The 13,937-nt window shown below is 34.7% G+C and overlaps 1 protein-coding gene across 5 annotated transcripts in view; it reads right to left on the minus strand.

The window, feature by feature from the left end:
- Nucleotides 1-13,937, minus strand: part of DACH2 (dachshund family transcription factor 2) — a 470,115-nt gene that overhangs the window by 64,084 nt on the left and 392,094 nt on the right. For all 5 annotated transcript variants that reach the window (XM_046672635.1, XM_046672634.1, XM_046672632.1 and 2 more), the window contains 2 exons: nucleotides 13,350-13,485; nucleotides 10,748-10,831 (listed from right to left, as the gene is read on the minus strand). In XM_046672635.1, coding sequence (XP_046528591.1) covers nucleotides 10,748-10,831; nucleotides 13,350-13,485 — 220 coding nt within the window. The remainder of the gene's footprint in view (nucleotides 1-10,747; nucleotides 10,832-13,349; nucleotides 13,486-13,937) is intronic.

Raw genomic sequence — 13,937 nt, forward strand, 5'->3', positions numbered from 1 at the left:
CACTAGCAGTGAATAATGAAAAATTGAAATTAAGAAAACAATTCTTGTATTTACATTTGAATTGAAAATATTTTAAAAAATACTTAGGAATAAACACAACAAAAGAAGTACACTCTGAAAATTACACTCTGAAAATTACAAAACACTGTTGGAATAAATTAAAGAGAACCTAAATAAATGGAAAGATATCTCATGTTCATGGATAAAATATTCAATATTGTTAAGATGGTAATGCTCCCCAAATTGATCTATAGATTTAACATAATCCCTATTGGCATTCCAGTTGGCTTTTTATCAAAAATTGATCCTGAAGTTATTATGGAAACGTAAGGAACCCAGAATTTCCCAAATAATCTTGAAAACAATAAAGGAACAAAGTTGGAAGATACGTATTCTCCAATTTAAAAATTTACTATAAGGTTACAGTAATCAAGATGTTGTGATACTGGCATAAGGATAGAGATATAGATGATGGAATAGAATTGAGAGTCCAGAAATAAACTCTTACCTTTATGGTTAAGTGATTTTTGACGTGAGTGCCAACTCAATTCAATGGGGAAATAAAAGTGTTTTCAATAAATAGTGCTGGGATGCATGCAAAAGAACGGAAGTGGTTCGCTACCTAACACCAAACACAAAAATTAACTCAAAAGAGATCATAGATTTAAGAGTAAGAGTGAAAATTATGACATTCTTAGATCAAAGAATAGGAGTCTATCTTCAAGGAGTATCCTTTGAAGTATTGAGTATCCTTTGAAGTATATCTTCAAGGAATATCCTTTGGTTTTGGCAAAGGATTCTTAGACATGACAACAAAAGTATATGTGGCAAAAGAAAAAATAGATAAATTGAACTTTATTAAAATTAAAAACTTTTGTTCATCAATGAACACTGTGAGGAAAGTGAAAAGACAATCCACAGAATGGGATAAAATATTTGCAAATCATATGTCTAAGGGTCCTGCATCTGGAATATATAAAGAACCCTTAAAACCTGGAAACAAAAAGACAAAGATCTCAATTAAAAAGTGGAAAAGGGAGGGATGGCCCCGTGGCCGAGTGGTTAAGTTCGTGCACTCCGCTGTAGGCGGCCCAGTGTTTAACTGGTTCGAATCCTGGGCGCGGACATGGCACTGCTCACCAAACCATGCTGAGGCAGCGTCCCACATGCCACAACTAGAAGGACCCACAACGAAGAATACACAGCTACATATCGGGGGGCTTTGGGGAGAAAAAGGAAAAAATTTAAAAAAATCTTAAAAAAAAGTGGAAAAGGGACTTAAATATCTATTTCTCCAAAGAAGATATACAATTGAAGAATAAGCACATGAAAAGATGCCCCAAACTATTATTTATCAGGGAATGCAAATCAAAAAGACAAGATAGCACTTCATATCCACTGGAATGGCTATAATCAAAAAGGTAGATAATAATAAGTTGGCAAGGATGGGGAGAAATTGGAAGCCTCATACATTGCTGGTGAGAATGTAAAATTCTGGAGACACTTTGGAAAACAGTGTGCCAGTTTCTCAAGAGGATAAAGGTAGAGTTACCATATGACCTAGCACTTCCACCCATAGGTATACACACAAAAGAGATGAAAACATAAGTGAACACAAAAATTGTACACAAATATTCATAGCAGCATTATTTATAATAGCTAAAAGGTGGAAACATCCCAAATGTTCATAAACTGATGAATGGATAAATTAAATGTGGCATGTCCATATAATCGAATAATATTCAGACATAAAAAGGAAATGAAATATTCATTCATTCTACATCATGGATGAACCTTGAAATCATTATACTCAGTGAAAGAAGCCAGACACAAAGGCTACATATTGTATGATTCCATTTACATGAAATATCCAGATTAGACAAACCCATAGAAATAGAAATCAGATTAGTGGTTTCCAGGGGCTGGGAGAAAAGAAATGGGTAGTGACTACTAATGGGTACAGGGTTTCTTTTTTGGTTTATGAAAATATTCTGGAGTTAGATAGCAATGATGTTTGCATAACCTTAAGAATATAATAAAAAAAAACATTGATGCACACTTTAAATGGGTGAGTTTTATTATATATATGGTACATCTCAATTTTTAAAAAGAACAAAGGAAAAGTGGAAAGACTTCTGCTTCCAAAAGATGGAGTAGATATAGTTTTTCCTGCACCTCTCTATAATTACAGCTAAAAACCTTGGACATTATATATAAAACAAACCTAAGAAGCCTTTGAAAGTGTAGAGAGAAAGGTAGATCAGTTAGGGACATTGGGACTGGAAGAACAACACACACAGTGAATTCCCTGGGCTTTCTTTTTGCCTCATATATCCTTGACTGAATACTAGAAAAGCTGGCAATCTGAAAATACCAATAAGTACAGCCAAAAAAAAAAAAAAATAAGCGAGAAAAGTGTGCACTCCTCTCTAACCAAAGGACCAGGAATGGGTAGCTTAGCAACACTGAAAACTTTTAGACAATAATCGCTCTACTTCAGGAAAACATCTCAGAAAAATTTTCAGCTCAACGCCCACCCTACCAGCAAAGGCCAAGTGGGAAACCTATCCTTCACTCTTGCCAGGCTGCAATGAAGTGCGCCAAGAACTTCAAACACTTGCCCACCTCCACAACCCCAGAAGGGTTGTGTCAGAAAAGAAGGTTTAGTGGAGATTCAGGACTTCAATTGGTGCTTATCAGCAATGAGGCCACCCTGTCACACACATGCAAATACAGTGTCAGTAGAGACTACATGGAGAGACTAGACTTCCTCCTTCTACCCAATACCTTTCACCTTCCCACCTGGGGTGGAATCAGAGAAGAGATGCAGGAAAGTCAAGACTTTCACCACTGCTTAGTGAGAGTGAGGTCACATGCCCCTGCAATATAAGGCAAGGCAACATAGGAGAGCAGTAACCCCTCCCAACCAGAATGATATCAACAGAATGAGGAGCCTGAACTTCTACCCTCGCCTGGCACTAATGTAGTGGCACCACATCCCAGGATATCAGTGGAGGCAAAGTGGAGAATCTGGACTCCCATCCACAACACTAAGATTTCACAGAAAGTGTAATTATCTGAAAAGAATTTTAAGGCAGTCATTATAAAAATGTTTCAGTGAACAATTACAAAGACACATGAAACAAAAGAAAGAATAGGAAAGATCAAGGAAGAAATGGAAAGTTACAGCAAAAAAAAATCAAGAAGAAGCAAATGGACATTTTAGAATTGAAAACTGCAATAACCAAAATTTAAATACTCAATAGATAGGCTCAATGAAAAGAGTGGAGAGGACAGAGGAGAGAATCAGTGAACTTAAAGATACAAAAATAGAAATTACCTAATCTGAACAAGAGGGAAAAATGCACTTACAAAAAAAAAACAGAGAAAGAGACCCACAGAGGTATGTGAGACTATGACACAAGACCCAACATTTGTGTCATCAGAGTCCCAGAAGGAGAGGAGAAAGAGGGCAAGGCTGAAAAACTACTCAAAGAAATAAAGTCTGAAAACTTCCCAAATTTGTCAAAATACATAAACTACAGATTCAAATAGCTGAGCAAACCCCAAACAGAATATAGCCAAAGGAATCTTCACCAAGACATATTATAGTCAAACTCCTAAAACTTAAAGACAAAGAAAAAAATCTTAAAAGTAGCCAGAGAGTAATAACTCATTACTTATCAGACGAAAAGTAATTCAAATAGCAGTGGACTTCCCATCAGAAACCATGGAAGTGCAAAGGAAGTGGTACAACATTTTTCAAGTGCTGAAAAAATAATCATCAACCCAGAATTATGTATCTGGTGAAAATGTCCTTCAGGAATAAAGGAGAAATGAAGATATTTTCAGATGAAGGAAAACTAAGAGATTTGCTACCAGCCAACTTACTCTAAAAGAATGGCTAAACAAAATCCTCTAAACAGAAAGGAAATAAGAAAGGAAATTTGAACATCAAGAAGAAAGAAAAAACAACAGAAAGAGCAAAAATACAAGTAAATACTTATGAAACACTTTGAACTGAATGAATATAAAAATGCAACATATCAAAATTAGTAGAACTCAGTGAAAGCAGTAATGAGATGAAATTTTATAGCATTAAATGCTTATATTAGAAAAGAGAAAAGGGGTGAAATAAATCATCTAAGCTCCCACCTTAAGAAACTAGACAAAGTAAGAGCAAAATAAAACCAAAGCAAGCAGGAAAAAGGCAATAATAAAGGTAAGGGCAGAAAGCAATGAAATTGTAAACAGAAGAACAATAAAGAAAATCAAAGAAACAAAACCTAACTCTTTGAAAAGATCAATAAAATTTGAAAACTCTAGCAAGAATCACAAAGACAAAAGAGAAGACACAAAATCACCAATATTAGTATTCAAAAGGAGATATTACTACAGACGCCACAGATATCAAAAGTATAAAAGAGAATACTATGAACAATAGCAAGCAAATTCAACAAGTAGATGAAATGAAGTAATTCTTCAAAAAACACAAACTACCAAAACTTGCCTAATATGAAAAATAGTCTGAGGATTCCTATTCCACGTACTAAAGAAATTGAACCCAGAATTTTAAAAACTCCCAAAAACGAAATCTCTATACACAGATGGTTTCATTGAATAATTCTACCAAACATTTTAAAAAGAATTAACACCAATTCTAAATAATATCTTCCAGAAAATAGAAGAAGAGGGAACAGTTCCTGATTCATTTTATGAAACAAGTGTTTCTCTGATACCAAATACAAAACCATTAGAAAACCAGACTTCAGGCTAATCCCTTCAGAACACAGATGCAAAATTCCTAAATAAATATTAGCAAAACAAATCCAACGATGTATAAAAAGAATTATGCACTATGATCAAGTGTGATTTATTCCAGGTTGCAAGGCTGGTTTAACATTAAAAGATCAATGTATTTCACAAATCAAAAGCCTAAAAATGAAAAGCCATATGATCCTACAAACATATGTGGAAAATGCATTTGACAAAATTCAACACCTATTCATGAAAACAACTCTCAGCAAGTGAGCAATAGAGATAAATTACCTCGACTTGATAAAGAGTATCTACAGAGAAATCTACAGCTAACTTCATAAATAATGTTGAAAAACTGAATGTTTTCCTGCTTGAATCAGGAAGAAGTCAAGGATGTCCACTGTCATGGCTATTATTCAGTGTGGTACTGAAAGTCTTAGCCATCACAATAAGGCAAGAAATGGAAATAAAAGGGACACAAATCAAAAAAGCAGAAAACTGTCTTTATCTGCAGATGGCATGGCCTGATTGTCTATGTAAAAAATCCCAAGGATTAAAACAAACCAAAAAACTTTTAGAGCAAATAAGTGAAGTTAAGTAAGATGGCAGAATACAAGATCAACACATAAAAATGAACAGTATTTCTATATATTAATAAAGAGGTAATGAGAAGACTGACTTTGAAAATACAAAACAATTTATAATTGTTCAGACAATGAAATACTTAGGTATAAATCTGACAAATCTTACACAGGACTTGTATGCCAAAAGCTAAATTTGCTGATGAAATAAATCAAAGAAAATGTAAATAAATGGAAGGACACACTGTGTTCATGGATTGGAAGACTCAAGACAGTAAAGATGTCAATTATCCCCAAATAAATCTATAAGTTTAATGCAATTCCTAACAAAATTCCAACAAAGACGTTATGGACATAGACCAGCTTTAATATGGAAATATATGGAAAGTAAATGGAAAGGCCACAGGCTCTAGAATAGCCATGACAATCTTGAAAAAGAAGGATTAAGTAGGAGGCATAATTCTACCTGTTATTAGATCTTACTATGGAGCTTCAATAACTAAGACTGTGGTACTGGCGGAAGGATAGATACATAGACGCATAAAACTGCATAAAGAACCCAGAAATAGTCTTGAACAAGTACAGATCACTGATTTTTGACAAAACTGCAAAAGCAATTCAATGGAGGAAGAATAGCCTTTACAACAAATGGTGCAGGAGAGGAAAAAAAAAAAAAGAAAATTGACCTGAGAGCATGATCACAAATGTAAAAGGTAAAACTATAAAACTTATAGGAGAAAATCTTCAGGACTAGGGCTAGGCAAAGAGGTTTTAGACTTGACACCAAAAGCATCATAAAAGAAGAAAATGACAAATTGGACTTCATCAAACTTAAAAAGTTTTATTCTGCATAAGACTCTTTTAAGAGGACATAAAAAAAGCTACAGAGTGGGGAAAGTACTTGCAAACCACCTATTTGACAAAGGACTTGTAACCAAAATAAAGTTCTCTAAAATTCAACAATATGAAAACAAGCAAACCAATTAGAAAATGGGGAAAAGACATGAAGAGACATTTCACCAAAGAGGATGTACAGACAAGGGGGTTCAATATCACTAGCCATTAGTGAAATTCAAATTACAACCACAATGAGATACCACTACACACATCTATGAGAACAGCTAAATTAAAAAAAAAAAAAAAAAAAAAGAACAATACAAAATACTGGCAAGGATGTGAAGAACCTGGACCACTCATATATTGCTGGTAGGAGTATAAAAATGGTCCAGCCACTCTGGGACATAGTTTGGCAGTTTGTTATAAAACTAAACATACACTTACCATATGATCCAGCAATTGCACTCTTGGCAAATTTCCCAGGAAAATGAAAAGTTATATCTACATAAAAACCTGTACATAAATGTTCATAGAAGCTTTATTGATAATAGATAAAAGCTGTAAACAATGAGATGTCCTACAATGGATGAATGGTTACACAAACTATGGTACACACATACCATGGAATACTACTTAGCAATAAAAAGGAAAAAACTATTGACATATGTAACAATTTGGATGACTATCACGGGAATTATGCTGAGTGAAAACAATGCCAACCTCAAAAAGTCACATATTCTATGATTCCACTTTTAGAACATTCTTAGGATGATGGAATAATAGAGACAGAGAACAGATTAGTGGTTCTCAGGGGTTAGGGATCATGGCAGGAGGGAGACAATAAAGGAATAGCAGGAGAGACACCCTGTGGTGAAGGAACAGTCCTATATCTTGATTGTGGAAGTGGTTAAACAAATCTACACATTTAATAAAATTCCAGAGAAAGATACAACACAGACAAACACACCAATGAATGCATGCAAAACTGGTGAAATCTGAATAAGGTCTGTGGACGCACCAATGTAAATTTTCTGATTTTCATGTAATATTATAATTATATAAGATATTGCCATTGGATGAAACTAGTTGAAGGGTACACAGGATCTCTCTGTATTCCTTTTGCAATTTATTGTGAATCTACGATTATTTCTAGATAAAAAGTTTTAAAAATGAAGATAACTCAAAGAAAATTTTCAGTAACATATGTTCCTTGTTTCATTTCTATTTAGAATCACTGAACAGCATAAAATTGTATCGTTCGCTTTCTTTTATGTATTTTAACTTCATCATAAAGTCTATTTTTAATGATATTTGTATTTTAGTTGGCCCAATACATTAGTCTTTCTCATTCAAAAAATATAATATTCAGAAGATATATTTTTCATTTTTAACCAGGGTCAGTAATCATTTCCAAACACCTGAATAGTGCCAGTAGGTCTGGAAGATTTAGTGTAGTATCTAAGATTGTCTCAGGAATAGATAAAGAAAGAGAAGCATCTGATTGAATAGAGAATATTTACATTATTATAATGTCAATATACAGCCCAAACCCTCCTCTAAACTGAAATTAGCCTGTTTGAATACAAATAAACATAATACTTTTATTCTAGATAAGATATGCTTTAGATTCTTATGATGAAAGGATACTAAAACTATTAGCTTCTCATCTGTAGCCTGTGGACTGATTTAAAATATAATAGTTCAGTGGACTCAAGTCTTGGGCTAGACGATAAATTTATTGTTCCATTGTTTCTATAGCATTCCAGATTTGATCATTAGTGCTTTCTGCACATATAAGGTTTTCAAAAATAGATTCAATACAAAATGCAAAGTATCAAAATGCCCCTATTCCTGCTAGTGGTTTAGACCAGTGACTGCCAAGGGAAGAGGGTCTTTTTGCCTTTCCTTTCACATGGGTAAACTAGGGTGAATAGTGCCAATTGCTCTGCTCGAAAGAATCCCAAACCGACTGTTAAACACTATGTAACCAATGTCATAACATGCAATTGATTTGGTCAATTTATTTAACAAAGTCTGTGGAAAAATAAAATCAAAGGTTTCACTTGACTGACCAGTCAGTTTAGTCAAAATACTTGAATTAAAACTAAAATAGTAATTTTGGTAAGTCATTTTGGATGGACTAAATGGACATCACTGCCAGGAAGGCCCAGCTCATACAGACTTTTAAATGTCTGCATATGAAAATTCAAGACAAAATGCAAATTACTACTTGAGACATGTATTTCACTAACTAGCCAGCCCTGGTGGTCTATTGGTTAAGATTCGGCCCTCTCACTGCCATGGTACAGGTTCATTTCCTGGTCAGGGAACCATATCACCTGTCTGTTGGTTGCCATACTGTGGAGGCTGTGTGTTGTTGTGATGCTGAAAGCTATGCCACAGGTATTTCAAATACCAGCAGGGTCACCCATGGTGGACAGGATTCAGCAGAGTTTTTTTTCAGGTTAAGACAGAGGAGGAAAAAAATTGGCCATAAAAACACTACGAATAGCGTGAAGCATTGTCTGATATAGTGCCAGAAGGTGAGAGGATGGCGTGAAAAGACCAGGCAGGGTTCTGCTCTGCTGTACACAGCGTTGCTAGGAGTCGGAATGGACTCCACGGCACTAACAACAAATTGCACTGTCACCTAATTTCACAAGGTGCAAGAAGAGGTGGACTACATGAAGCATACTTTGATGATATTTCTTGATTTCCTGAAAATTTTCACATAATAGCAAAGCTGGCATTTTATAATTTCTAGAGCTATAAATCATTTTTAAAATCATGATGATATTACTCAAAACAGATGTGAAAACATATGTTTGCCACAGTTGTATAAACTGCTTACTTGTCATACTTAATAAATGTTGAAATTCCTCCTTTAACTGCATTCCCTTTTAATAACTAAAATCTATTTAAGGAAAATATATTTTATCTTAATATCACAAATATAACTGGTAGAACTTGACATAGAAAATCTCATTTAAAAGAAAGCTTTCCACTATAACTGGTTTGCAGTTTAATATGCCACTCCTGTCTATTAATATCCTCATCAGGATGTGTGACCAATCTATTTGATTGAAACGAGTAAAACTGTGCCATTCCACAGCAAGAGATTCAGAAATGACAGTACATACCACTGTGTATTTTATGAAAATCAGTTACTGTACATCTGTACTAGCGCTCCAGCTGATTTTTCATAAGACATAGCAGTGTGTACTTGAGCAATGTAGCACACAGCCCAGTCCTAAATGCCATTTTGACTTATTGGGTTTGCAGTTCCAATGGAATCATATGTATCATGTACAGCTTGAGATTTTCATAGAAAAGCTTCTTTACTACCAAGCTGTCCTTCAAATAGTCATGACTTGGTGGGAAAGAGGGCTCAGGAATAAATTGTTGCTGGGTTATGAATGAAATTTCATCTTTAACTAGAATTTCATTACCTGTGTAAGAGTTTGGGTGGTTTAATATACTGAACCTGGCTTCTTCCATTCTGACAACTGTTCTGAAATCAATCATTTACATCTTGGAGCCTCAGAGGGTATAGCCTTTCAGTGTTTGGATGAGAAAAGAATAAACATGTGGCAGGGAAACCAACCATGGATCAATGAAATTAAAATCATACATTATTCCAAATTCTAACTAAAATGTTCATCTAGGTAATTAGGAAGCAAGTTCAGTCTAGAGAAGAAATAAAAATTTCTCCATTAATTCTTCAGCCCATGGAGTCTTTCTTCTGTATATTATGGGCATCTGTAGTAAAGACAGAAAAATTCACCCTATAGTGAAGTAAAAGCAGACTATCTGATGATCTGATAAATTATATGTTTGTTTGTGTTCTTTAGCTTAGAGTTACTAATTCGTGACGACAGCCATAATGCATAGCCTGTAACATATGCTGATATATAGCCATTTTCTCTTACCTTTTTAGCCTTTTAAACAAAGTAGTACTCAGCTTTTATATCAAGATAGCATGACTTTGAAAGTCATACTCTCCTACCTTCTTTAAACAGATAGCCTAAGAAAAAACTGGATACTGTGCAAAGGTGATACATGTACCTCAGTGGATCAAAAGCCAGATTGGCGTCATATCTATCAACATTCCAGATAAATATTTGATTGTACTAACTTGCCAAGCTTTCATTTGAAATGCCCAAATTGGCATATATTTTTAAAATTGCTTTTGAGGGTTGAGGGGAACATCTCTCCTTCATGAGAGCAACTCAGTTTTTCAAACACAACCATCAAATGGTGTCTTTTAAACAGTGATAACAAAGTGTATTTATAATAAAAAGACAGATGTCTCTGATTAAGTGTAATAAAAAGGCTTAGGGTGAAGTTTCCAACCACAGGCACAGACAAACTTCGGGCTGATATGTAATTTATAACATCAAATAAATAAGCTTCAGGTAAATATTTTTTTTTACCATTAAAAGAATTTATCCAAAGCCAGTATAGATCTGTTCTGACTTAGGGAAATGTGTATGCCATATACAGCACTGGGAAGTTAACTGAGTTAGTATTTGATCTTTTTATGTACATCAAATAAGCAAAAATCATTTTACCTTTATTATCCCTTTGGAGTTTTTTGATGGTTGGTCCATTATCCTGATCAACAATAAGTTCCTCTCTATTGTTGGGCATCATAACTATAAATAAGAGATATAACTGAGTAATTTTCTTGCAAAGCACTCAAAAGAAAGGCAGAAAAGCATTAATAAATAACTATTTTAATCTAATGACAGCTAACATGAATTTTATACATTTCTACTTCTGAAACAGTGGAAAGATTTTTGTTGGTCTGTTGATCATATAATGTAAAAGTCAATAAGCTGCTTAATCATGTGATTTTTTAAAGTATAATTAATATACAGTACATATATAACACCAACATATTTCCTTTAAAACATTTAAATATTTCCTATTTTAAAAGTCATAGGCAAATTAGCTATTTACCTCCATAATTAACAATATATTTCCCAAAATGCTTCTAAAAATTTACCACTTAATTTCATGATTTTAAAATAATTATGCGTTTAATTCATTTTATAGAGTTTTTGCAAATATATATGGCAAAATTTATAGACAAAATATAAATTTCTGGTAATTATTTTAAGTGCATCCTCCTCACAAAACATTTATATTAAAAGAGGGAAATCATGCCAATTTTCATAGTTTATCATTTAATTCTCTTTAGTTATGTTTTTTTAAAACATTATATAGCTTTATAAATAAAATATGGTTACTTTAAACCAAAAATCATCAAACTTTTCTTCATTTATAGACAATCTCACTATCATGCTTGGACAACTGTGGAATGTGCATAGAGAGCCTAATTACTGCCAGTGGAATTAGAAATATTTTATGTTGTCAAGATTTTTTAAAAATATTATATTGCTTTGGAAATACCTCATTTTACTTCTAGGTGTAAGATACTAACCTCTTACGATATATCTACCACAGAGTATACTTCCCTATGTGCTCTACTTTTAGCCAGCACCCAATAAATCTCTCTCCCCCTTCTCTCTCATCAATACAAAGATTATCCTGACAGAAGAATGTGTGTTTTGGTTTCTTGATTCATTAATGGTCATCCAGCTATATCCGCTTGTCTTGCTCAGACTCCTTTGAATCACTTGCACACAATGTGTTATAACAACCAGGTAGTTTGTGCCCACCAAACAGAGTAAAGCTAGAAGACCTCTGTCACCTCTTCCAGGAGTTAAACTTACTCCCTTAAGGCCATCAGCCTCAAGTTCTAGCTCAGTGGTCCTTAACTCTGGCTGCATATTAGTATCTCCTGAGGAGATATTGAAATGCAAAACAAAACGCTGCTGCCAGGCTCTATTCCAGAGCAGGTATATCAGACTCTGAGCGTGTGGCCTAGGCATCTAGAGTTGTAAACGCTCCACAGGTGATTATAATAGGGAGCCAGATGTGAGACCCACTGAGCTCACCATGAAGATAAAGAGCCACAAACAGTATACAATATCGACAGGCTAAGTGAGACTTGGATGAATTTCCAAAAGGGAGAAATCACCCTCATCTTTCCCTGGCACAAATCCAGAACCTAACACTTTCCCTAATTCCTCTCGTCCCCTACAAAAGCATTATTTTGGAGAGACTTGAAGCAATCACTATTATGAAGTGTAAAAATTTAGACTTCATATAAAGAATATCTCTATACTAAGGCTGAAAAAAGAGCAGAAAACATTTTACATAAAAGAAATGAATACTTAGGAAATTGGATTGTGTAGGTACAGAAGATTAACGAAGATTTTACCCAGCTCACTTGGTTCATAATTATTACATACGAAATAAGAATTTGTTACAGCTGAATGCACTTGGTAATGTCTGTATACCTGCGTAGGATCAGACAGCAGGAGATGATAAGCAATCAACGTAAAGCAACCCAAGGAAAAATAGTTTACCCCTCAAATTTCCTTAGCACTTGAAACTTCTAAAGTGTTTTTCTACATATTATTTCATTTGACCTCACAAAAATCCAGTGCTTTGGGCAGGGCAGTAATTATTTCCATAAATTATATAAAGAAACTCACGGTGGTTAAGTGACATACCCAAGATCTCATAGCTGATCATTGCCACAACTATGGCTAGATTCAAGTCTCCAATATGCCACATCATTGACAACAACATTATAGTATTTCTTGAATAGTGTCTACAGTATAAGATTTCAGAGACAATAAAAAAAATAGGGAAAAGCATGTTAAATGTGATCTAAATTGTTGAGATTGTAGCAAATCGTATATTGATTCACTTTTTAATCACTCAAATTATCAATTTCCTAAAGGATATTTTAGCTTCCATTATTCGAAGGATGCTGTGAAAGTGACAAGTGTATTCTATCACACCAGGTGTTTAATACCAACATATTGAGCTAACATATACTCTACAAAAATCCCATCATATTGTTCCCATGAGATCCAGTGATACAGTAAATGAAGGCCCTTCCAGAGAATAAACTTGTAACACTTTGTTACATTATGCCGTTCATATTGCTTCAGCAATAAAAAACGACCACTTCAAAAAGCTATTTATATTAAGAAGGCATCTGTCCCCCCAGCTTCTTTCTCCCCTCTCTATTGCCTAATGAGGAACTTCCTGAAAGAATATCTTCCAGTTCCTTCTTTCAGGCGAGATACTCACCCATTCTCTCCGAATGGTGGTCCATCTGAGAGGGAGAGCTGGACACACTGCTGCTGGGGTGGGAGGAGGTCTGGCTCCCTGGGCGGTGACTCTCTTCCAGAGAGGGAGCAGGAGAAGGACTCTCTGGGATCCGTTCCTGACACAAAATGAAAGACAAAAGGAAATGCCATCTGTGCACCAAGTTTTTCACTTTGGTTGAGTTCGTAACATTTGAAATGTCGACCTCTCACTTGTCCTGAAAGTGTACACATCCACAATACCTGGTCTTAAACACATACCTTTAGACAAAAGCGTATTTTTTGTTCTTGAGAAATTAATGGAATATGGTGAGGGTTAACTAAGAATGGAAGGAGAAAGGGCTCAGTGCCATGCCAGATACATGGTAGAGGCTCAAGAAAAGGTAGTTTCCATTTCCTTCCCTACAAAATTCACAAAGGATTGTGAATATAGGTGTGTAGTAAAGGTAACTGTTATTGTAAACTTCTAAATTGATATAAAGTTCATGCCAAGACCTGGTTGGTGATCCTACTCTCTGAGTAAGGAGATCTCCCAAAGGTAAACATTTGGGAACCTTGGAATAAAATTTAC

Source organism: Equus quagga, chromosome 10 (genome assembly GCF_021613505.1).
Source record: "Equus quagga isolate Etosha38 chromosome 10, UCLA_HA_Equagga_1.0, whole genome shotgun sequence".
Lineage (NCBI taxonomy): Eukaryota > Metazoa > Chordata > Mammalia > Perissodactyla > Equidae > Equus > Equus quagga.